At 45.1% G+C, this 25,258-nt stretch overlaps 1 protein-coding gene across 2 annotated transcripts in view; it reads left to right on the top strand.

Moving 5' to 3' along the window:
- LOC126187579 (glutamate receptor 1-like) overlaps window positions 1-25,258 on the top strand; it is a 417,690-nt gene that overhangs the window by 372,807 nt on the left and 19,625 nt on the right. The window contains exons 13-14 of one of the 2 annotated variants that reach the window (XM_049928746.1): window positions 2,429-2,940; window positions 16,478-16,676. In XM_049928746.1, the coding sequence (XP_049784703.1) occupies window positions 2,429-2,940; window positions 16,478-16,676 (711 nt within the window). The remainder of the gene's footprint in view (window positions 1-2,428; window positions 2,941-16,477; window positions 16,677-25,258) is intronic. The other variant, XM_049928747.1, reaches the window with a different exon arrangement.

Below are 25,258 nucleotides of genomic sequence, written 5' to 3' on the forward strand. Positions count from 1 at the left end.
TTCGTGAATAATCTAAAGACTGCTCTACACCTGTAATCGTTTGGAATTATCAGTAGGTGTCTATAGTTGCTACTAGTTTCGGCACATAGAATTACTATTTTTTGGCCGGTAAGCTTATTTGCTTACTGAAACTCGCTGTTCTTTCGTTTACCGGAGTGTACTAACAGTGGAATCTGTGCTATTTAAGATGTGTAGCGACAAGTCTCTGCGGGTTTACTGCTGGATCCTAAAATCAACTTGATTCGATATTTCGGCGATCCAACTGGCCGCCATCTTCATGGAGAACGCTGCTTCTGCTGATGAGTCCCGCTGAGAACTGATGCCAGGCTGCAGATCGACGTCCTATATAGGCTACTGTTCAGTACACGGCGCATGCGTCGCCCATCACGGTTGCAGCCCTCCAAGACAGGGAAGTGGCGCCGCCCTTAGTAGAACACTGGTGGCAACGATGTATCGCACTCAGGGTCGCACCAAAGAGCGTTCAATTTTGATGCGAGATAGCACAGGATTCTACGTCCTGCTAAGAGGAAACCCATTGTCTCTGTTGATTGAAGAGGCGATCGAAATTAGGTTGGCGGATACATCGTTGCCACCAGTGTTCTACTAAGGACGGCGCCACCTCCCTGTCTTGGAGTGCAGCATCTGTGATGGGCGGCGCATGCGCCGTGTACTGAACCGTGGCCTATATAGGACGTCGATTTGCATCCTGGAGTCATTCTATCTCACCATCTATGGCCGTCCTATCGCCCTCAGTCCCACCCTTAAGTACCTTGGCGTCACCCTCGACCGTCGCCTCTCCTGGACTCCCCACCTCCGGACAATCCCAGCCAAGGCACGCGCCCGACTCAGTCTCCTCAAGCTCCTCTCCGGCCGTACGTGGGGTCTGGACCCCTCCACCATCCTCCACACCTATAAGTCCCTCATCCGCCCTATCCTTTGTTATGTCCATCCGGCTTGGATCTCCGCCCCCCCTACCTTTTACAAATCCCTCCAAATCCTTGAACGCCATGCTCTCCGCCTCGCCTATCGCATCCGTCTCCCCTCCCCCCACGCGGATCCTGTACGATCTCATCCCCTTCCCCCACCTCCTCCTTTTCCTTGAAAGGATACGGATCCTGTACACCTCCCGTAAACTTGATCCTCCTCACCCACTCGTCTCCCCGATCCTCTCCCACCCCCGCCCGCTGCCGCGCCTGTATTCCCACGTCCCACCCGGTCTCCATCTCTCCAACCTCCTTATCCTCTCCCAAGGTGGTTTCCGCCAGCTCCCCCTCCCTGATGATGTCCTCCTCCCCTCCATCTACCCCTCCTACCAACTTTGATCCTCCCCCTCACTTCCTGTGTCCCTTCCTTTCGGCACCCTCCCTCCCTTCTCTTCCCTTCCCTTCTCTTTCCTTTTCCCCTGTCTCCTCCCTCCTCCCCTCTTCCCCCGGGCTTCCTCTCCCCCTTCCTCCCGTCTACCCTGCCCTTGGCATCTGCTCTCCCCTCTCCCTCTCCCTCTCCCTCTCCCACCCCCCCTCCTCCTTTCTTGGCAGGTCCCCGGACTCGTTCATGGTTAGTGAACATTCGCGCGCCGGAGATCTACGCCTCGAGTTCTGTGTGTGTCGTCGTTTTGTGCTTTAGTGATTCTGTATTATTCGTTTTGTGCACCTCTGTTCACGTGTGACAATATTCGTCTCTGTCCAAGTGTCTGAACAAATTTTATCTTGGACTCTACGCCCGTGAACTGCTCCATGTGTTTTAAATAGTGATTGTCTCCGTTTCTAAGTCCACCATGTTTTTTTCTCTCGATGTCTTCCTTTATATCTTGTGTGTATCTCTGAGACCAAAGAGCGGCGTAGCATGCTGCTGCTGGCCTGCCTGTACCCAGGTTTGAAAATAACAATAAAGAAAAAAAAAATCCTGGAGTCAGTTCTCAGCGGGACTCATCAGCAGAAGCAGTATTTTCCTTAAGATGGGCCGGCCGCGGTGACCAAGCGGTTCTAGGCGCTTCAGTCCGGAACCGCGGGACTGCTACGGTCGCAGGTTCGAATCCTGCCTCGGGCATGGATGTGTGTGATGTCCTTAGGTTAGTTAGGTTTAAGTAGTTCTAAGTTCTAGGGAACTGATGACCTCAGAAGTTAAGTCTCATAGTGCTCAGAGCCATTTGAACCATTTTGAACCTTAATATGGTGACCATCTGGATCGCCGAAATATGAAGTTGATTTTAGGATCCGGCAGCAAACCCGAAGAGACTTTCAAGACTTATTACGCCGGGAAAGCCTACGAAGGCACATGTGTCACGACAGTTTCCAAATAGTATTTTTTGCGATGCAGACTGAGCGTTTCCAAAAGTTTGAAGTATGAATAATAAATTGGCTATGCTTGCGAACTGTGACATTTCTCATCTCTTTGCCAGTACTAATAACGATGAAATTTTATTCCCAAGGAAGCAGATATCGCCATCGCGTCGATGACGATCACATCCGAACGGGAGCGTGTGATCGACTTCAGCAAGCCCTTCATGTCTCTGGGCATCAGCATCATGATCAAGAAGCCGATGAAGCAGAAGCCGGGCGTGTTCAGCTTCCTGAACCCGCTGAGCAAGGAGATCTGGGTTTGCGTCATCTTTTCGTACGTGGGCGTCAGCATCGTGCTGTTCATCGTGTCGCGCTTCTCGCCGTACGAGTGGCGCCTGCCGCAGCCGCCCTTCGACGAGACGGCGGGGCTGGCCATCGTGGGTGTCGGGACGCCCGGAGGCGGCGTCGCTGCCCTGGGCATCGGCCCGCTAGGCAGCGGGGGCGGCGGGGGTGGCGGCGGTGGCGGTGGTGGTGGCGGAGGTGGAGGCGGCAGTGGCAAGACGACCGACTGCAGCGCGCTCACCAACGACTTCAGCATTCTCAACAGCCTGTGGTTCGCCCTAGGAGCGTTCATGCAGCAGGGCTGTGACATCACGCCCAGGTGAATTGTCCAACGGCAAGTATGGAGAGACATTCTGCCCCGTCAGACAGTGTGCTTGCCTGCCGAATTATGTTTGAACTCATTCATTCGCTCATTAATTTCCTAGAGGTTTCATCTTCTGAAAGTAACCATTCTACTCAGCCACTGCCTACTCTTTGTTATCCCCACAATTTTTTAATCTTTTCTTGTTTTGGTGTTCACAAACTATACTTTTATTGGGCATCCCTTGGTTTTTTTCCCTTGAAATCTTCCCGTCTCCTCTAAATCTCTTTTGTTACGCAACCTTCCCTTCTACAATAACCCATGAAACCTTTTCCCTTAGGATTTTTATCTCTTGCTTAATAATAACAAATGAAATCTTCCCTTTGAAATTAATTCTCTTTCTCAATCATCGCATACAAGTTGAAACGCTGCTTATTAAAAGTGATTTCCTGATTATTTCGACGAAACATAGAATGTGTCGTCGTCGTGGCCCTCAGTCGTTACCTGCAATAACCCAAAACTGTTCCTTACCTTTTTTACTGTTACGGGATCGCCATCTGACTACTACATCGAACTGCGACATGAATATACTTACTCTGTTTTACTATACTCTATTAGCTGCTGGTGGGCTGTCATAATAAGTAGCTGTATTTATTACCAAAGCTAACATTATTCTTTAATAGCAAAGCTGACGTTATACTTTAATTAATTTGACTGAAGTTACGTAATTCATAGTTAAACTTTTTCTTGACAACAATAAAATTTTTCAAAGTTTTACGTTGATGGTTTTTGGGATGGTTTATAATCAGTAATGCAATATTGCTGGCAAAAATTAATTATATTCTGAATGAAATGATCTTACAAACGTTCAAATGGGACTTACTTTTTACAATAATCTTACAACTAGCATTGCGCAAACATACCTTCAGTAGTCTTGAGTTTCTCAGAAAAATAATTCAATAATATTAGTTCCTCTTATGATAATAGTTCGCTGATGTCTCTGTACATCCGTTTATAATCTCTTATAAATCATAGCTGGTGGCTGGCAGGCACACTATGCCTCTCAACCTCTCGCTTCAGACCTGCTACCAACTCGCTTCACATCTCGCTTACTACTGACTTCCTACGAACGCTAAAGTGCGGTCCCTCCCACAAACAATGCTTTCTGGTGCAGACAATCCCTGCTATCATTACAAAATGTATCAATGCGCGGTTTTTCCCGCCCTTTTCTTAAAATGTATCCATACGCGGTCTTGCCCGCCCTTTTTAAAATTATATCAATGTGCGGTCTCTCCTGCCAACAGTACTTTGGTGCAGACATTCCCTGCTACCACAATTATTTCCAACATGACAAGTATTAATTATTCCTACTTAATCCTATTAATAAAATATGAACATCTTTCATAAATTGTGGTTTGACAATAGACAATAGAAATATACACGTCTTACACCCTCATATTTTCAAATACATTTACTAGAAAGGTGTTGGATGTAAAACTATGAGCTAAACATTTCCAACTCTTTCTCTCTTTAATCAGACCTCCGTTTTCCTTTATGTTCTGTAATACTTTTTGGTTTGTTTCTCTCTCCATCCATTTTCTTTCTGGCCGTTTCTCGCCATAGGATCAATACAGGGTTATTCTAAATGATGGACCCATTTTCAAAAATTCGTATGTATTCAAGTATAGATCCAACATGAACAAGCTTTATACCAATGAAAAGAGGAAGTTTCAAAGTTTTTGGCGGGTGGCGGCGGGTGGGCGTTGATAGTTCCAGAAGCGGCCGGTAAGATTCACGCGGCAATAGGGCCGTCATTCCGATTCAGTGTCAGTTTTGAGTGAGATGGCGACAGTGGAGCACAAGGTTTTCCGTGTTCTTGAGGTCGCAAAAAGTGAGTCGTAAATTGCAGTGCAGAGGTATTTCGCACCAAATTCCGTATTCAACCACCAACTCGCAAAAGCATTAGCCGTTGGTTTAAGCAATCTGAACAGACTGGGAGTGTGTGCAAAGGAAAAAGCACAGGTCGACTGCCTGTGTCAGAGGATGATGTCCGACGGATTCAAGAAAGTTTTGTGCGCAGTCTCAGTAAGTCTACCGATAGAGCCTGTTGAGAACTTGGAATACCACAACCAACTGTACGGAAAGTTCTGAGACGGCGTTTGCTGTACAAGTCTTCCCGATTACAACTTGTGCAGACTCCCAACTCCAATGACAAAGAAAAACGTCCCGCATTTTGTGGTTATGTGATAGCAAAGATTGCGGATAACGCATTTCTAAAGCGTATAATTTTTAGCGATGAAGCGATTTTTCACCTTAGTGGAAAAGTCAACAGACACAATGTTCGCATATGGGGCTTTGGAAAATACACATTCACCATTCCAACATGAAAGAGACTCACCGAAGATGTGTTCTGTGCTGTATCCCGTACAAGGTTCTTTGCGGAAAGAACTGTAACGGGAATCGCGTACCTGGACATGTTGGAACAATAGCTGTTCCCTCAAGTTATGGAAGATTCCGAGGACTTCATTTTCCAACAGGATGGAGCTCCGTCCCATTGGCACCGTGAAGTATGAGACTTTACGAATGACTTCCTTCTTCAGCTCTGGATCGGTCGCAGGGGACTTGAGGACCTGACTCTGCACTTCTGGCCACCGAGATCTCCTGATCTCACAACCTGCGACTACTCCTTACGGGGTTATGTGAAGCAAGCTGTTTACGTCCCGCCTGTACCAGCCACTCTGAACGATCTGCGGAACCGGATCACTGCTGCCGTGCACTCAGCAACAGCAAATACACTTTCGCGTGTGTGGAACGAGTTTGGCTACCGCGTCGGTGTTTACCGTGCTCCAGCGGTGGCCATAAGGAACATTTATCACATTTCTAATTATTAAGAGCAGTTGAACGGAATGGACAGTGTATTGAAAGGAGGGTATAAGATGAACATCAACAAAAGCAAAACTAGGATAATGGAATGTAGTCTAATTAAGTCGGGTGATGCTGAGGGAATTAGATTAGGAAATGAGACACTTAAAGTAGTAAAGGAGTTCTGCTATTTGGGGAGCAAAATAACTGACGATGGTCGAAGTAGAGAGGATGTAAAATGTAGACTGGCAATGGCAAGGAAAGCGTTTCTGAAGAAGAAAAATTTGTTAACATCGAGTGTAGATTTAAGTGTCAGGAAGTCGGTTCTGAAAGTATTTGTATGGAAGCCATGTATGGAAGTGAAACGTGGACGATAAATAGTTTAGACAAGAATAGAATAGAAGCTTTCGAAATGTGGTGCTACAGAAGAATGCTGAATATTAGATGGGTAGATCATATAACTAATGAGAAGGTATTGAATAGAATTGGGGCGAAGAGGAGCTTGTGGCACAACTTGACTAGAAGAAGGGATCGGTTGGTAGGACATGTTCTGAGACATCGAGAGATCACCAATTTAGTATTGGAAGGCAGCGTGGAGGGTAAAAATCGAAGAGGGAGACCAAGAGATGAATACACTAAGCAGATTCAGAAGTATGTAGGCTGCAGTAGGTACTGGGAGATGAAGAAGCTTGCACAGGATAGAGGAGCATGGAGAGCTGCATCAAACCAGTCTCAGGACTGAAGACCACAACAAACAACAACAAATTATTAAATAATTGTTAAGAACTAACTAATTACAAATTATTAAACGTTATGAAAAGAAGTTTTGAAACTTCCTGTTTCCATTAGTATAAAGTTTTTAATTTTCGATTTGTACTTGAATAAATAAGAAGTTTTGAAATTGGGTCTATAATTTAGAATAACACTGCATTTATGTTCTTCCAGTAGCTCTCCTGTTTCATCAGTGTCCAGCTTTTAGTTCCACAAAGAGTGTATTCTGTATAAATGATTTTGTGTTAGGTACCAGTATTTCTGTACCGATGTATTTACTTGTTAGGATGTGTTTTACTCATGTTGTTTTTATTATTGTTACGCTTCTTTCCGCTTTCATTAATCGTATAATTGTAATAGGAGTACTGTACATCTATTTTGCTTCATTACTTTTAACATCATGAATCAATTTCATGTTAACGTTTTTTCTAACTGGCACTTTTCAGCTTTTTTCTTATTTAAAACCGATTTTTTGTTTTGGTATACTGATAGTACCCGCGAAACTATTTGGGTCTGAACATGTGCTGTTACTTTTTGCGCGCTATAAATTTGATTATGTCTTCAGCGAACCAAAAATAATTAAATAACAGTGAAAACTGGTTTTGTTTGCGATCTATGTTTTTGAGAAGTACAAAACCAAGCTATATGCAAGCTGTTCAATATTCCTTGAGTGTCTGCATTGCCATCTAATGCGACGCGTTCGCAGTTTTCCCCTCTTCCCCGTCGTCCCGCTCAAGCAACGATATGTGGTAATGAGAGGAGCTTGCACTCAGGTGAGAGAGATCTGCACGCGAACGAATGCACTACATGCATGGCGAATTCTCGGCCGTCTCTGGTATAAGGGCAGAGGGAGGGGATACGTGGCTAACTATTTGCTACTTCTTGTTAACAGCTTGTAGCTCGATAAGAATCAGCGACAAGCTCCTGGGCGCCCTGTTTCCCTGGGACTAGTAGCGGAAAGATAACGACAGTTGAGAATAGGTTGCTTGGTCGACCTCGGCCGTGTTCAGTGAGATCACACGCGACCCGACTTCCTGTTGATGCTATCTGGTTGTTTCAAGATTTCGACTGCCTCTCTTATTTTTCGCGTGCGCATCTACGGCTGTCTTTCCATTGCTCGTGTTTCGTGGAAGTTAAAGCCTGCCCACAATCGTGCTGGCGCTCCGCTGTTGCTCATATGTTATTTTGCGTCGACCGAACAAAGCGCTCATGTTCTACTACACAGGCGTTAGGATGCTAAAGGACTTAAAGTTGCCCCAGTTAAGGATACAGTGTACTTATAAATGGTGGAAAAATCGAAATTTTTTACGACTTTATTAAAATCTATAGTCTTTCCTGATTACATTATAGGGTTTCAAATGAAAAATGACATATATATACCAAATTTTAAAGTTACGGTCATGTATGCCGCCATGCCTCCTTTATTTTTGTTACAGAAATCAGTATTATTTCGAAAAGAACAGTGAACTTTCTGTTTCCAGCGATTATACGTATGATACATTATATATGTTGGTAACAGTGCAGGTTTCTCGTGTCTGTAAATGATTATCTTTGCTATTATTTTCTTTTGTTTCACTGAAGCAGTTTGCTCACGTGTTACTGAATGTTTGTGGCCCAAACGCAACATATGTTTGTGGAAGTAGATATCCTTTAGTGTGCAATAAATAGGAACTATGCCACGCATCAAGAAATTTAATAAAAGGAAATTCCTTGGTAACCAGTTCACAAACAAAGCAAGCCACAGTGTTGAAAGTAACTATGTATCAGTTCTTCAGGGCATAAACTCCCACATGGCACGCCTCCTAGTGATTCAAATTTTTGTGTTAACAATGACGCTATTTCTAGTGGATTTGTTGTCGTCGACGTGGGCATCTTATCTTCTTTGATAAAGGAAGTGGCGAAATGTAAACAATGTGATGGTGTAGGCTGTCTTCAAATAACTGAACAACAAAGTAGCAGGAAGGGTTTAGCATCAAAATTAGTTTTTCTGTGTAGATCCTGCAATAAATCTACCTCTAAAATTACTTAGAACATTGTGCATAATTCATATGATGTGAATTTGAAGTTATTGTATGCAATGCGTGCAATACGAAAAGGAAAAAATGCTGCTCAAACGTTTTGTGCATTGATGGACCTTCCTCCTCCTCCCAGTAGGTTCAGCAAGTACATAAAAATACTTTTAGGTGCCTTGACGGTTGTGTCTGAAGCATTTATGAAACGTGCAGTAGAAGAAACTGTAAATATTAGGGACATTGCTGTTGCACTTGATGGTATATGGCAATGTCGAGGACATCGTTCCTTCAATGGTGTTGTAAGTGCTACTTTTCTGGAGAATGGATGTTGAGTGCTTAGCTAAGTACTGCTACACTTGCCATGGTAACACTGGAGGAAATATTGAACATCAGTGTTCTAAGAATTATGATGGTTACAGTGGAGGTATGTAGTGTGATGGAGTTCTACAAATATTTCAGAGGTCGATGCCCGTTTATAACGTTAGATATACGAAGTATCTAGTCAATGAAGATTTCAATAAAATTAATGAGTTGAGTGCTTATAGTGATACCTTGGCAACGAAACTGGAGTCTTGTGGACGCGTACAAAAGAGGACGGATGCTAGATTGAGGAAGCTACGAAGAGAAATGAAAGTTGCTATCTTATGGAATATCTCTGTCTGGCCGAGTCAGATTGACAGAAACTGAAATTGACCTTCCTCAGAGTTATTGGACTGGCCATTAGACGAACTGCATCTCTGAATGATGTTACAGCAATGAGAATAGCTGTGTGGGCCACATACTTTGATACGTTGTCCGCAGATGACCACCCTGTTCACGGACTTTGCCGTAAAGGAGCAGATTCTTGGTGTGGTTACGAAAAAGAAAAAGAAAATGGTAAAAAATACCATCATAAGCATTCTCTTCCTGAGCCTGTTATGAATGAAATAAAACCAATTTTTAGAGACCTGAGTGACCCTGTTTTGCTTAGTAAATGTCTTCATGAAATTGCATGTCGGAAAGATTACCCAAAGTTGTTTTTGTATGACTAAATACATTAAAGGTTGATGTACTAGATGCAGTGATACGTTTCAATGATGGAGTGATAGGAAGGTTGGAAGTCCTGAAAAATTTAGGCATAAAATGTGGCTCTAATATGGAAGATCAATTGCTTGCGTGTGACAGACAACGGGTGCATGAAGCTGAAAGATTCGCTCTTCAAGTTACCAAAGAATCAAGAAATGCTAAAAGGAATGCCAAGACGAAGCTTGAAGATGAAGAAATGCTGCAGGATGAACACTATGCTTCAGGAATGTTCTGAGGCACAGTTTAATTGGGCTCATATCTTCATTCGCAATGTCTCGCAAGTTGTATTTTTCAGAATTCAGGTACAAATATTTCCTAAAGTTTATAAAGCATTGTTCTAATTTTTTTCTGTAACTTGCAATAGTCTATACTTATGTAGTACACCTAAGCTTTATTGCAGAATCAACTAAATTATAGAAAAAATATTTTTATTAGGAAAAAATTATAAAAATTAAAATGTAAAATGATACTTTTTATCCTTGTAATACACATAATAGGTGGAATTAAATAGGTCTAGTACCTCAACCTGGTCACGCATATCTGGTAAAAAATTGGTCTCCTTCAAATGTATAACATTGGATTAAATGGTACCTCAATTTGAGGAAGCATTTTGGAAACAAACTGCATCAATTTCTTTGTAATTTTTTCATAACCCTAAGCAGGTTCAAAAATATTTAAAATACTTCTAATTTGTTTAGAAAGTGTGCTGCATTAAATGATATCAATCAAAAAAATATTTAAAACATATACATTATAAACAGTGCCTGAAAGAAATAGACGTTGATTAAGCCGGAAAAGTACCCTGTATCGTTAAGCGGCAACACAGTAACATGCGGCGTTGAGAACTTTTCCCGCGTCCTTACCAGACCATTCCAAATCCTGGATCCTACAGCCTCTCCGGGAGATATATCTACACCTACATTTACATCTACATACAGACTCTGTACGGTGCGTGACAGAGTGTATCAAGTATCAGTGTTAGTCATTGCCTCCCCTCGCAGAGAGAGCGAAGGAAAGACGACTGTCTACACGCCTCCGTATGAGCCCTACTTTCTCGTGTCTTATCTTCGCGGTCCTTAAGCGCAGTGTATGTTGGCGGCAGTAGAGTCGTTCGGCAGTCAGCTTCAAATGCCGGTTCTCTAAATTGTCTCAATAGAGTTCCTCGAAAAGAACGTCGCCTTCCCTCCAGGGTTTCCCATTTGAGTCTCGAAGCATCTGTAACATTTACGTGTTGTTCGAACGTACCGGTAACAAATCTAGCAGCCCGCCCCTGAATTGCGTCGCTGTCTTCCTTCAGTCCCACGTGGTACGGGTCCCAAACACTCTAGCTGTATTTAAGAACACGTCTCACCAGCGTCCTACATGCGGTCTCCTTTACATGTGACCCATACTTTCCTGAAATTCTCCCAAAAACCGAGGTCGACCATTCGCCTTCCCTACCACAGTTCTCACATGTTCGTTCCATTTCGTATCGCTTTGGAACGTTACGCCCAGATATTTAAATGATTTCACTGCGGCAAGCAGGACACTGCTGATACTGTATCCGAATATTACAAGTTTGTTCCTCCTACCCCTCCGCATTAACTTACATTTAGAGCTAGCTGCCATTCATCACACAAACTAGAAGTTTTGTCTAGCTTGTCTTGTACGTTTCTACACTCACTCAACTTTGACGTCTTACCGTACACCACAGCATCATCGGCAAACAACCGCAGATTACTGCCTACCATGTCCACCAAGTCATTTATGTGTATAGAGAACAGCAGCTGTCCTGCCACACTTCCCTGGGGCACTCCTTACGATAACCTTGTTACGTTTGATGCCTCCACAGCGAAACACCTTGCTTACGCGATCACTGATGCCCTTGACCTAAGGTGTTCTTTTTTTAAAATTTCATTTCCTTTATCTGGCTTCCTACTGAACTTAGAAGCTCTTCATACCGTTTTATTGTGGTATCCAATGGTTCGGGTGGTCTTCGCGGCTCTTTCAGTTCTTGTCTGATATTGCTTTCATTACTGCACAGCCATTAGTCACAGGTCAGCACCGTTAGGATTTCCTGGTCTCCAACGTTCACTGCTTGTGTTTCAGACTGACTTCGACCTTCAGTGGTGGAACAGGTAATATTGAGCGTTCGCTGCAAAATACAATTGCCAATCTGAACGTCATATTGGGTGAATGGATAAATAGGAGGAAATATCATTTACAAGGCGTATTTTTACGCAGCTAATAATATGAACTACTAGCTCCCATAAAAAAAATTCAAGTTGTTTCGTTTCCGTCATTAAAACGTTCTTCTTGGATTGCTTTCCCTGACCTATAGATACGGTCTCGCTTTTTGCGTTGCCCTGTTTGTTGCTGACACTGAATACCGTGATTTTTCTTCGACAAAACCTCTATTTGAAAGTAATTCTGGCAATACGAATTTCGTTAGAATTGCACAAATAATCAGACGAAACTCAGGTTTCATTCCGTGATTTCGTCGCATCATATTGTTAATAGTAGGTCAACCCATAATCTTCCTTCCCTAAAGAACCTTTTGCACACCATCTGTGAAATGTTAACTACCTTCTATGAATATCCAACAATGCTTCAGCCCCCTTTTCTTATCCTTTCATTAATCCAGTATCTGGTCTTCGAGATTATATTCAAACAGCAAATAACATAATTTTTCTCTTCGGAAAATTATCTATTTGGAGTTAGCACATTCCATAAACGAAAACTGAAATAATTAAGGACTGTTCAGGTCGTTATTGGTCAGGCCAGAAGTATTTTATAGCAATATACTTGAAGGGATATACAAGTAATTTCATGCAGGATACACATTTACAGAGATGTTTGGACGGACGTAAATTTTAAAATACACTCCTGGAAATGGAAAAAAGAACACATTGACACCGGTGTGTCAGACCCAACATACTTGCTCCGGACACTGCGAGAGGTCTGTACAAGCAATGATCACACGCACGGCACAGCGGACACACCAGGAACCGCGGTCTTGGCCGTCGAATGGCGCTAGCTGCGCAGCGTTTGTGCACCGCCGCCGTCAGTGTCAGCCAGTTTGCCGTGGCATACGGAGCTCCATCGCAGTCTTTAACACTGGTAGCATGCCGCGACAGCGTGGACGTGAACCGTATGTGCAGTTGACGGACTTTGAGCGAGGGCGTATAGTGGGCATGCGGGAGGCCGGGTGGACGTACCGCCGAATTGCTCAACACGTGGGGCGTGAGGTCTCCACAGTACATCGATGTTGTCGCCAGTGGTCGGCGGAAGGTGCACGTGCCCGTCGACCTGGGACCGGACCGCAGCGACGCACGGATGCACGCCAAGACCGTAGGATCCTACGCAGTGCCGTAGGGGACCGCACCGCCACTTCCCAGCAAATTAGGGACACTGTTGCTCCTGGGGTATCGGCGAGGACCAATCGCAACCGTCTCCATGAAGCTGGGCTACGGTCCCGCACACCGTTAGGCCGTCTTCCGCTCACGCCCCAACATCGTGCAGCCCGCCTCCAGTGGTGTCGCGACAGGCGTGAATGGAGGGACGAATGGAGACGTGTCGTCTTCAGCGATGAGAGTCGCTTCTGCCTTGGTGCCAATGATGGTCGTATGCGTGTTTGGCGCCGTGCAGGTGAGCGCCACAATCAGGACTGCATACGACCGAGGCACACAGGGCCAACACCCGGCATCATGGTGTGGGGAGCGATCTCCTACACTGGCCGTACACCACTGGTGATCGCCGAGGGGACACTGAATAGTGCACGGTACATCCAAACCGTCATCGAACCCATCGTTCTACCATTCCTAGACCGGCAAGGGAAATTGCTGTTCCAACAGGACAATGCACGTCCGCATGTATCCCGTGCCACCCAACGTGCTCTAGAAGGTGTAAGTCAACTACCCTGGCCAGCAAGATCTCCGGATCTGTCCCCCATTGAGCATGTTTGGGACTGGATGAAGCGTCGTCTCACGCGGTTGCACGTCCAGCACGAACGCTGGTCCAACTGAGGCGCCAGGTGGAAATGGCATGGCAAGCCGTTCCACAGGACTACATCCAGCATCTCTACGATCGTCTCCATGGGAGAATAGCAGCCTGCATTGCTGCGAAAGGTGGATATACACTGTACTAGTGCCGACATTGTGCATGCTCTGTTGCCTGTGTCTATGTGCCTGTGGTTCTGTCAGTGTGATCATGTGATGTATCTGACCCCAGGAATGTGTCAATAAAGTTTCCCCTTCCTGGGACAATGAATTCAAGGTGTTCTTATTTCAATTTCCAGGAGTGTACTTAGAAGCGCTCTCGGAGCAAATACGAACAAATAAAAAACTTTGTATTTGGCTGCTCGGTAAACAGCCAGCACTGCGATGCAGAAATCTTAAGCATCTTTGTATGTACTCACCACACATGTTATTTTCCTATTACACTCGATTTCTTGCTGTCAGTTCTTGACAGTATATGTGACGCACATAGACGCGGCACATTTAGAGCTTACTCCGACATTCAAAGTGGGAGTCGATCCATGACCTCTAAGCCACAAAGGTCTGCCTATTAAAGTTTTATTACAGTTCTTGAATCTATACACTATATCACGTTTTATTATTTGACTCACTTGTTCAGAAAGACCATCGTGATAACAATTCTGGATCAGCGACAACAATTCGAGTCATGAGATCCGGTTCTGAACATAGCGTTATACTGAAACAAGGACTTTCAATCGATTCCAAAGTAAAATAAATTTGATTTATATAAATGTTAAATCGAAGAACTCTGAAAGAAAATAACCTTGGAAACCCATCCACGCGACAGCAGCGTCACCTGGCGAGGAATGACTGCTAATCAGACACGCACGGTGCGTGTAGTATCAGTGAGCGTGCTGTCCGTGTGTAGAATGGGGAAGCTGCGCGATCTATCTGAGTTTGAGCGAGGGCATATTGTGATGGCCCGGAGGCTCGGCACGAGCTCGTTGGAAACAGCGCGACTTGTCGGGTGTTCGAGTGTCTTCAGCACGTGGAGAAACCTAGGTGAAACCACAGCCAGACGCCATGGATTTGGGCGGCCAACCCTCATTACAGATGTCGGACGGAGTAGGCCGGGCAAATTGGTAAAACACAGACAGGTGACGAACGGAGGTAGAACTAACATCAGACTTTAATGCTGGGCAGAGTACAAGTGTGTCTGCACACACAGTGCACCGAACACTGCTAACGATGCCCCCTGCAGTCGACGGCCCATGCATGCGCCAATGTTGGGTCCACTGGAGCTCGTGCAAGGCACCATGACGGCCGAGGAGTATCGTAAACTGGTTGCAGGCCACGTACAACCTTTGATGACGATCGTGTTTCCCAACGGGAGTGGCATTTTTTCATTAAGATAATGCGCCATGTCACAAGGCCAAGAGTGTGACGGAGTAGTTCGAAGAACACAGTGGCGATTTCCAACTGATGTGCTGACCCGCCAGCTCGCCAGATCTGAACGCGATAGAAAACATCTGGGATGTGATTGAAAGTGGCGTCAGAGCTCATCACCCTTTCCTCGGAATTTACGGGCATTAGATGACTTGTATGTGCAGATGTGATGCCAACGTCCTCCGGAGATCTACCAAGGCGTCACTGCTTCCATGCCACGTCGCGTCGCTGCTATTATCTGTGCCATAAGCGGACATACCGGCTATTAGGTAGGTGGTCACAATTTTCTGGTTGAACAGTGTAAATGACGCTTATGGAGGGGAGATTAGTGTTTAACGTCCCGTCGACAACGAGGTCATTAGAGACGGAGCGCAAGCTCGGGTTACGGAAGGATGTGGAAGGAAATCGGCCTTGCCCTTTCAAAGGAACCATCCCGGCATTTGCCTGAAACGATTTAGGGAAATCACGGAAAACCTAAATCAGGATGGCCGGAGACGGGATTGAACCGTCGTCCTCCCGAATGCGAGTCCAGTGTGCTAACCACTGCGCCACCTCGCTCGGTCAGATGACGCTTATGAAAGAGTGATAGGTTGAAATGGCTCTGAGCACTATGGGACTTAACATCTGAGGTCATCAGTCCCCTCGAACTTAGAACTACTTAAACCTAACTAACATAAGGACATCGCACACATCCGTGCCCTAGACAGGATTCGAACCTGCGATCGTAGCTGTCGCGCGGTTCCAGACTGAAGCGCCTACAACCGCTCGGCCACAGCGGCCGGCGAAGAGTGATATGGCGAACAGTACTAGGCATTGCACATGTACAGCAGCATCTTACCTCTACACTGTAGTTGCACAGTTCTTTCAACGTTTTTGGTAAAACACTGCAACTACTGTCTTAAGGAATCAACATCGATCTTATCAGTAGGGAAAGAAGCTCTTGTTGGAAGCTGTCTGAGAATCTCGGTGTTATCTTGAGATCCAAACAAATTAATAGATCACAATCGATCACCGACAATGAGATAGGCTTTATCAATAATACATAACACTAGTATAGGCAAGACAGTTAGTTGACCTACAGTCTGAAGCTTTAAATGTAGCATGGTTTTTCGGCACTTGATGACAAAATCTTCAGAATTAGATACTAAACTGAATGTAGAAGTTACCACAGTGTTCCTTAATAGCAACCAATTTTACACTGCAGTTTATCGTACAGTTCTGCTTTTTTTAATGTGATGTAAATAACCAAACGAAGGATGGAATTTTTCTTTGTTCTAATGTTACGGTTGTGAATTTCTCCTTGCCAACATATTCAGTAACGACACAGAGTGCAGAAACATGGATGTAAAGATATGAAGTTGTAGCACTGTAAGCCTCGTAAAGACGGGTCAACGCCCCACTCGTGTGTCCGCGGCTTTTGTGACGGACCATGGCACTCGACAGGTCTATCTCTGGCCGCATCGTGGGCAGCGTGTGGTGGTTCTTCACGCTGATCCTCATCTCATCCTACACGGCCAACCTGGCGGCCTTCCTCACGGTGGAGCGCATGGTGGCGCCCATCAACAGCCCTGAGGACCTGGCCTCCCAGACCGAGGTCGAGTACGGGACGCTCTACCACGGATCTACTTGGGACTTCTTCAGGGTAAGCTGGATGATGGTTCTCTGCTATAAGCTGGATAATTGCTCTCTGATATCATTACTTTTATTATTCGTATGTAAACCTGTATCTTTTAATCTACACCTTTGAAGGTAGAGCAGGCTGGTAGATTTATGGTCTATTGTAAAGTCCGGTTAAGCCAGATACGAAGCGATCTGGTAATGGGGCAGAGGGAGTTCGTCTTGAAATATGTAATGCGTAATTGACTGCTAGATTCCACGAGGGACGGACAAGCCACTGTATAAGGAAGGGGGGAGAATTATGTTTTCAGTAGAGAAATAATACCAGCGATCTGGTAATGGGGCAGAGGGAGTTCGTCTTGAAATATGTAATGCGTAATTGACTGCTAGATTCCACGAGGGACGGACAAGCCACTGTATAAGGAAGGGGGGAGAATTATGTTTTCAGTAGAGAAATAATACCAGTGATTTCGAACGTGAACTAGTCATTCGATGTCACCTGAGTAACAAATTCATCAGGGACATTTCACCATTTCTATAGCGCCAGACTCGACGGTTAATGATGTCACTATGAAGTGGAAACCTGAAGGAGCAAACACAGCTAAAGCAAGACCAGGCAGACCTCATGTAGTGATGGACAGAGACCGTCGACCATTGCCGAAGGTTATAAAAATCGCATTAAATCAGACCAGCACAGGGACTATAAGTGGGGGTCCACAAGAATGGGGTCAATGTTAAGCGATGCTTGAAGTGGTGTAAAGAGTGACGCCACTTCACAGTAGGCGATTGGAAACGAGTGATTTGGAGCGATGAATCGCGTTATATCCTGTAACGGTACAATGGAACTGTTTGGGTTCGGAGAATGCCTGGGAGACGTTACCTTCCAGCATTTGCAGTGTCAGCAGTGAAGTGCGGAGGTGGCGGCTGGGGGTGTTCTCCGTGACGTTTTCACCACGTTGTTCTTAAAAAAACGTTAACCGCGGAAGCATATGAACACATTCTACAACACTGGTTTTTGTGTAAAGTGGAGAACATTTCGGGGGCGATGGGTGTACCAGCATGACACAACCTCGTCATAAAGCAACATTGTGAGAGAATTGTTTGTGGGCAGTAACATTCCTAAAATAGACTGACGCGCCCGCAGTCCGGACCTGAACGGAGTGGAACATCTTTTGAATGAGTTACAACATAGCATTCGCTCCAGACTCTAGCGTCCAACATCATTACCTTCTCTGGTTTTGGCTCTTAAGGAGGAATGGGTTGTCATTCCTCCACAGACATTCAGACTCTTCATTGAAAGTGGCCCAAGCGTTCAAGATGTCATAAAGGCGAAGAGTGGAAGCGCCCCATATTAATGTCTACTAATAAGTGTCCGGATACTTTTGATCATATAGTGTATTTGGAAAGGTATTTCCAGTTTCGGCATTTGTCGTCTATCCAAGGGAAATCAGCCTAAAATGTCGGCCAGAATTGGGTGATGGGAACACATGTTTAGTGTGCCTACGCCATTGTAAACGGTGACGACAGGATCGACGGCAACAGTTGCACGAAATTCCGTTACCTCTGTCAAAAATATCCAGTATGTTGGTCAGATGCTTGTTTTGATGTTCGCTTGCTGCATGGATCACGTCAGAGACACCTTTTTCCGATACAAGAATATTAATGATTGTTACAGGTTTAACAGTGTTTATAGTAGTACGTACTGATCATTTACATGAGAGATATCAATTAAACTATCTTATACCTCGTTTAGGAATAAGGAAAGAAAACTGCGTACGAAAAGTAATGCTTGCACCTTCTTTAATTGGGTTTGGATGGGAATACACTACTGGCCATTGAAATTGCTACACCACGAAGATGACGTGCTACAGACGCGAAAATTTAACCGACAGGAAGAAGATGCTGTGATATGCAAATGATTAGCTTTTCAGAGCATTCACACAAGGTTGGCGCCGGTGGCGACACCTACAACGTGCTGACATTAGGAAAGTTTCCAACCGATTTCTCATACATAAACAGCACTTGACCGGCGTTGCCTGGTGAAACGTTGATGTGATGCCTAGTGTAAGGAGGAGAAATGCGTACCATCACGTTTCCGACTTTGATAAAGGTCGGATTGTAGCCCATCGCGATTGCGGTTTATCGTATCGCGACATTGCTGCTCGCGTTGGTCGAGATCCAATGATTGATAGCAGAGTATGGAATCGGTGGGTTCAGGAGGGGAATACGGAATGCCGTGCTGGATCCCAACGGCCTCGCATCACTATCAGTCGAGATGACAGGCATCTTATCCGCATGGCTGTAACGGATCGTGCAGCCACGTCTCGATCCATGAGTCAACAGTTCGACGACATTTGCAGCAGCATGGATTATCAGCTCGGAGACCATGGCTGCGGTTACCCTTGACGCTGCATCACAGACAGGAACGCCTGTGATGCTGAACTCAACGACGAACCTGGGTGCACGAATGGCAAAACGTCATTTTTTCGGATGAATCCAAGTTCTGTGCACAGCATCACGATGGTCGCATCCGTGTTTGGCGACATCGCGGTGACCGCACATTGGATGCGTGTATTCGTCATCGCCATACTGCCATACCCGGCGTGATGGTATGGGGTGCCATTGGTTACACGTCTCGGTCACCTCTTGTTCTCATTGAGGACACTTTGAAGAGTGGATGTTACATTTCAGATGTGTTACGACCCGTGGCTCTACCATTCATTCGATCCCTGCGAAACTCTATATTTCAGCAGGATAATGCACGACCGCATGTTGCAGGTCTTGTACGGGCCTTTCTGGATACAGAAAATGTTCGACTGCTGCCCTGGCCAACACATTCTCCAGATCTCTCACCAATTAAATACGTCTGGTCAATGGTGTCCAAGCAACTGGTTCGTCACAATACGCCAGTCACTACTCTTGATGAACTGTGGTATCGTCTTGAAGCTGCATCGACAGCTGTACCTGTACACACCATCCAAGCTCTGTTTGACTCAATGCCCAGGCGTATCAAGGCCGTTATTACGGCCAGAGGTGGTTTTCTGCGTACTGATATCTCAGGATCTATGCACCCAAAATGCGTGAAAATGTAATCACATGTCAGTTCTAGTATAATATATTTGTCCAATGAATACTCGTTTATCATCTGCATTTCTTATTGGTGTAGCAATTTTAATGGCCAGTAATATATTTTAATAAATCAAACGCAGAAATAATCCTTAGAATATGACCTTTAATTACCAATATTCACTTTTCCACATAATCACCAGCCAATTGGATACATGTCTGCCAACGATGAACAAGTTTTCTCAAGCCGTCAAGGAAGAAGTCGCCATTCTGTTTCAGCAACCACAATCTCACAGTTCTCTCAACGTCTTCGTCAGACGCATAATGATGTCCCCGCACATCGCGTTTCATTATCGTGAACAAATGGAAGTCAAAGGTGCTAAATTTCAAGTCTGTGCGCTTTCATTTCAGGAGTCAGCATCCGGGGTCGCCAACGTGCACAGATGTTCCGCCGGCCGCTGTGGTCGAACTATTCTAGGCGCTTCAGTCAGGAACAACGTGGCTGCTGCGGTCCCAAGTTCGAGTCCTGCCTCGGGCATTGATGTGTAGCTCTACGTCTAGGGGACTGATGACCTCAGATGTTAAGTCCCATAGTGCTTAGAGCCATTTGAACCATTTGAACAGATCTTTCGATAGCCAAACAAAGCAATAATGTGACCCACACGTTCTTGTGAAATGCCGTTTGTGCTTGCAGTTTCTCTCTGAGTGATACGACGATCGTCCTGAAACTATCTGTCAAGATTTTGCTTGTGAAACTCGGTGGTTACTGTCACAGGACGTCCAACTCTTTGTTTGTCACGCAGGTCAGATGTTCCCAAGTCAAAATCCTTAAACTTACTCGCCCAACGACGCGCAGTACTCATATGAACACATTCACCATAAACTGCTTTCATTCTCTGATGAATCTCCTATGGGGTGACACCTTCTGCTGTCAAGAATTCAATGACTGCACGTTGCTTAAATCGCATTGACCGACTGTCTGCGTAGGGTTCCATACTTAACACTGTAACAACACAACCGTTCAATGCTAAGGCTTCCCGCCAACTGGAGCTGTAGAGAAGAAGCTACGAAACAAGCCAGTACCTGCCGCATACCAATTCGAAGGTGGGGCATTACTTTTCAGTCAACCCTCGTAATTCATACTGATTTCATACACTGTTTCACAGACACTATAACATATTGCAATGTACTGGGTAGATATCTACTGATTCTTGTCTATATGATCAAAATTCTAATAGGAAAAATTTAGCTGCTCTTGAATACCTTAGTAATGACCTATGGCAATTTGTGATTTATTGAGCTGACAAGATACTGCGTTAAAATCTGTATGCACTATAGATGCGGTTGAAACCGATAGCCATATACAGGGTGGGCAATTAAAAGTGGACCAGACGAGTGGATACGATTGTATGTGAATGTATGCGTATAACCACACCCCATGAAGCGCGCACCACGTGTACGCCCGCCACATGATCCACACCGCTCAGAGCTTAGTACGGTCTCTGTGTGTGTGTGTGTGTGTGTGTGTGTGTGTGTGTGTGTGTGTGTGTGGAGCAGTGCAAAGGGGATGACGGTACTCACAGTGGAGCAACGGGTGTTCGTTGTGGAAAGGTACGTGACAACAAAGTCGTGGAAACGGTGTGATCATTTGTTTTCTGAGAAGTGTGATGGTATCAACGAGCTAGCAAAGAGTGCCATTCAATGCTTAGTCCGAAAGTGGTGTCAAACAGAATCTGTTTTTCAACAAATAAAAAAAAATGCGAAACGTGCCCGCATATCAGAAAATGTGGCTGCAGTTCACTATAAAGTGCTTGAGAGTCCTACTAAATCAACCCGACGCCTGTCGCAAGGGACCCAGACTTGTGCTTGCATCCCTACCGAGCGTCTGTTGTTCGTGCGCTGAAACCAGTAGACTCTCCTCAGCGCCTCCAGTTTTGTGAATCGCTGTTCACTGAGATGACAATGAATGGTTTGGACATGGATCTGTTCTTTATGTCTGATGAAGCTGGGTTTCACCTGAGTGGTTGTGTCAACTCATAGAATCACAGGTTCTGGGCAGCGGAGAATCCGCTTAACTTACGTGAAACATCATTGCCTGATCAGAAGGTTGGGGTTCGGTGTGCAATTTTTGCAGGAAGCATTGCTGGTCCCACCTTCTTTCATCGTACGCTGACTTCTGTTTGTTACGTTGCTAACATTCTGAAACCATGAGCGTCAGTATTATCAGAGGAGGAAAAAGAAATACAGTTTACTTCCAACAGGATGGAGTAACTGCCCACACAGCCGGCAGAACCTTGGAGCACATTTACGCAATCTTCACGCCTGACGGAGTTATCAGGAAACGTCAGTGTGGTCGCGGCCCTAGGTGGCCACCCACGTCACCTGATCTGTCAGTTTGCGATTACTTTGAGTGGAGAGCCCTCAAGTCCAAGGCCCATCGGAACAACCCTCACAGTCTTCAAGAACTGCAGCAGAACACTTCGAATAAGACTGCAGTAATTGTAGCAGACCAGCTTCGATTCGCCTTCTTCAACTTGCTGATCAGGGGCCAAAAGTGCCAAGAAAATAATGGTGGTCACTTTAAACATATGCAGTAGTCGGGTTAGTCCTGTATTTCCTTTCCTCTGTTCTGTTTCTTTGTACCACGGAACTCTGTTCTGCAGGTCCCTTTTGTTTGCCCCACCCTATATAAAGAAAATATAGGTATCTAGACATTATAATAAAAAGTTTTATGTTGTACAAGACCGTAAAGCAACCACAATCATGTAGGTTGATTCTTACAAAGAGGAAGCCAGCAACCCGCCACTATTAATAATGCCATTTATTTAAGTAAATAGCGCCGTAACCGGTTTCGAACTGAAAAGTTGATCATCAGACGGCCGTTCACAATATTCACAAGACGCAATTTACATAATCGTCCGTTTTCGATTTTTATTCTCCCACTGTAGGGAGACTGATGAGTAGCGGCACGCGTTGTTATTCTCTTATAGCAAACATGTACCTCAAAATCCATTATACCTGATTTAATCCGCTTGGCAACAGGGCAGCTTTCAGGCACATGGCGTAAATATCTTCATGTGGAGGATGTTTACACGGTATGAAACGACGTCTTTGATGGGTCTGCCACTGATTCTCACGTTAACGATACAGGAATCGACTGACCGATAATGTGTAGCATCATACTCGCCAGCGAAAGGGGGCCACCAAACCACGGTCTGAGGAACACTTAACGGACTTTCTGAGGTTCACTAACGTAATTTCTATCAAGTAGCCTTGAGACGCCATTGAGCGAGATTTTGGTCTGAGCTCCAATCAATCCCCATGAGCTGTTGGCGACGGTCTAATGTTCACAGATCAGAATGAGTCCCCTGCTCTCACCATGGCTCGTGCAGTTGATGCGACGACAAGCCGCTGCCGCCATCTTGACGGAAGAGGGTGTTATTCACTTCTAGGTTGGTGTCCCCTATCTAACCCCTCAGGGAACAGAAGAGAATCGAAACGTTTTAGATGTTGCGCAACAGAATAATGCTGAAAATTACGTGGAAAATAAGACAAGGAATGAAGGGGTTCTCCGCAGAATCAGCGAAGCAAGGATCGTATGGGAAACAGTGGCAAGAAGAAGGAACAGGACAATAGGTCATATGTTAAAGACATCATCGACTAACGTCCATGCCACTAGATGGAGCTGTAGTAGTAAAAACTATAGGCGAAGACAAGACTGGAATATATCCGACAAATAATGGAGGACGTAGGGTGCAAGCGCTAAACTAAGATGAAGAGGATAGCGCAGGAGAGAGATTCGTGGCGGGGGCCGCATTAAACCAGTCAAAAGATTGAAGGCTCGAAAAATAAATAAATAAATAAAAATAAGAATAAAAACTAAGAGTGTTACACAAAATCTCAGGCCACGGATAACTCTCACTTTCCTCCTCTCTCGTTGAGTTCTGGCTTGCATTACTCGTACTTTGGTGTTTTGCGATTACGCTAACTTCCTAGTGGTGGTCCAGGATTTCAGCCTGGACAACGTCTGATAACTTGCGCTTACAATTACTACTTCGCTATGTTCGTGGATTTGCTCTTTGGACTCCACTGTGATTGTTCCAGATGTATTCTGCGTTGCCCGGCCGCTTTGTCAGTCTTTCAGTCTGAGACAAGTTCATAAACAATTACGTCGATTGTATTTTTATTACATTTGTTGTTTATTAACGCTTTCTATGACTGGAAATGTGGTAACACATTTTTATAACCTTGTAAGAGTCATATTAGGATTTATCCATTAACAGTGCTATGTTTATGAGTGCTACTGTCGAACGGTTGTTCGGCACAAACTTCATAAGAGAAATAATTTATTTTCAGGCGGTTGGAACTAAATTTAAGTGCTTAAATTGTCGTTTGTAAAGGTTTTGATTTGACCTCCACGTATTAACCTATTGTTTACACCGAGATGACAAAACTCGTGCGATAGCGATATGAATAGACATTTGGCTGTAGTATCGCGTATACAAGGTGTAAAATGGCAGTGCATTGGCTGGCGGACTGGCATTTGTACTCATATGGTTCACGTGAAAAGTTTCTGACGTGATTATGGCCAAGACTTTGAAAGCGAGTAGTTCGAGGTAGAAGCATGGGGCATTCCATTTCGGAAATCGTTAGGAAATACAACATTCCGAGATCCGCAGTGTGATGAGCGTGCCGAGAATACCAGATCTGATGCATTACCTCTCACCACGGAAAACGCAGTAGCCGATGGCCATCACTTAACGATCGAGAACAGCGGCGTTTGCATAGAGTCGTCAGTGGTAACAGACAAGCAACATTACGCAGAATAACCGCAGAAATCAGTGTGGAACGTACAACGAACGTATCCTTTAGGAGAGAGCGGCGAAATTCAGCAATGGGTTATGGCAGCAGACGAACGACGCGAGTGCATTTGCTAATACGATGACGTCACCTTCAGCGCCTCTCCTTGGATCGTGACCATGTAGGTTGGGCCCTAGACGACTAGACAACCATGGCCTGGTCAGGTGAGCCCCGATTTCAGTTGGCAAGAGCTGATGGTAGGGTCCGAGTATGGCGCAGACCCCACGAAGCCATTGGCCCAAGCTATCAACAAGAAACTGCACAACTTGTGGGGGCTCCATAATGGTGTGGACTGGGTCCTCGTGTCCACCTAAACCAATCACTGAATGTAAATGGTTGTATTTGGCTACTTGGAGACCAGTTGCATTCATTCATAGACTTCATGTTACCAAACAACGATGAAATTCTTAAGCGTGACAATGCTCCATGTGTTCGGGTCACAGTTCTTCGCGATTGGTTCGAAGAACATTCCGCACAATCCGAGGGAATGATCTGGCCACCAGGATCGCCCGACATGAATACTATCAAACATTTATGGGTCATAATCGAGAGGTATTTACATGCACAAGTACCAAAAACACTAACACAGTTATGGACGCCTATAGAGGCAGCACGGGTCAATATTTTTGCGGGGAACTTCCAACGATTTGTTGACTGCCTGTCACGTCGAGCTGCTGCTTT

The sequence above is a fragment of the Schistocerca cancellata genome, chromosome 5 (genome assembly GCF_023864275.1).
Source record: "Schistocerca cancellata isolate TAMUIC-IGC-003103 chromosome 5, iqSchCanc2.1, whole genome shotgun sequence".
Lineage (NCBI taxonomy): Eukaryota > Metazoa > Arthropoda > Insecta > Orthoptera > Acrididae > Schistocerca > Schistocerca cancellata.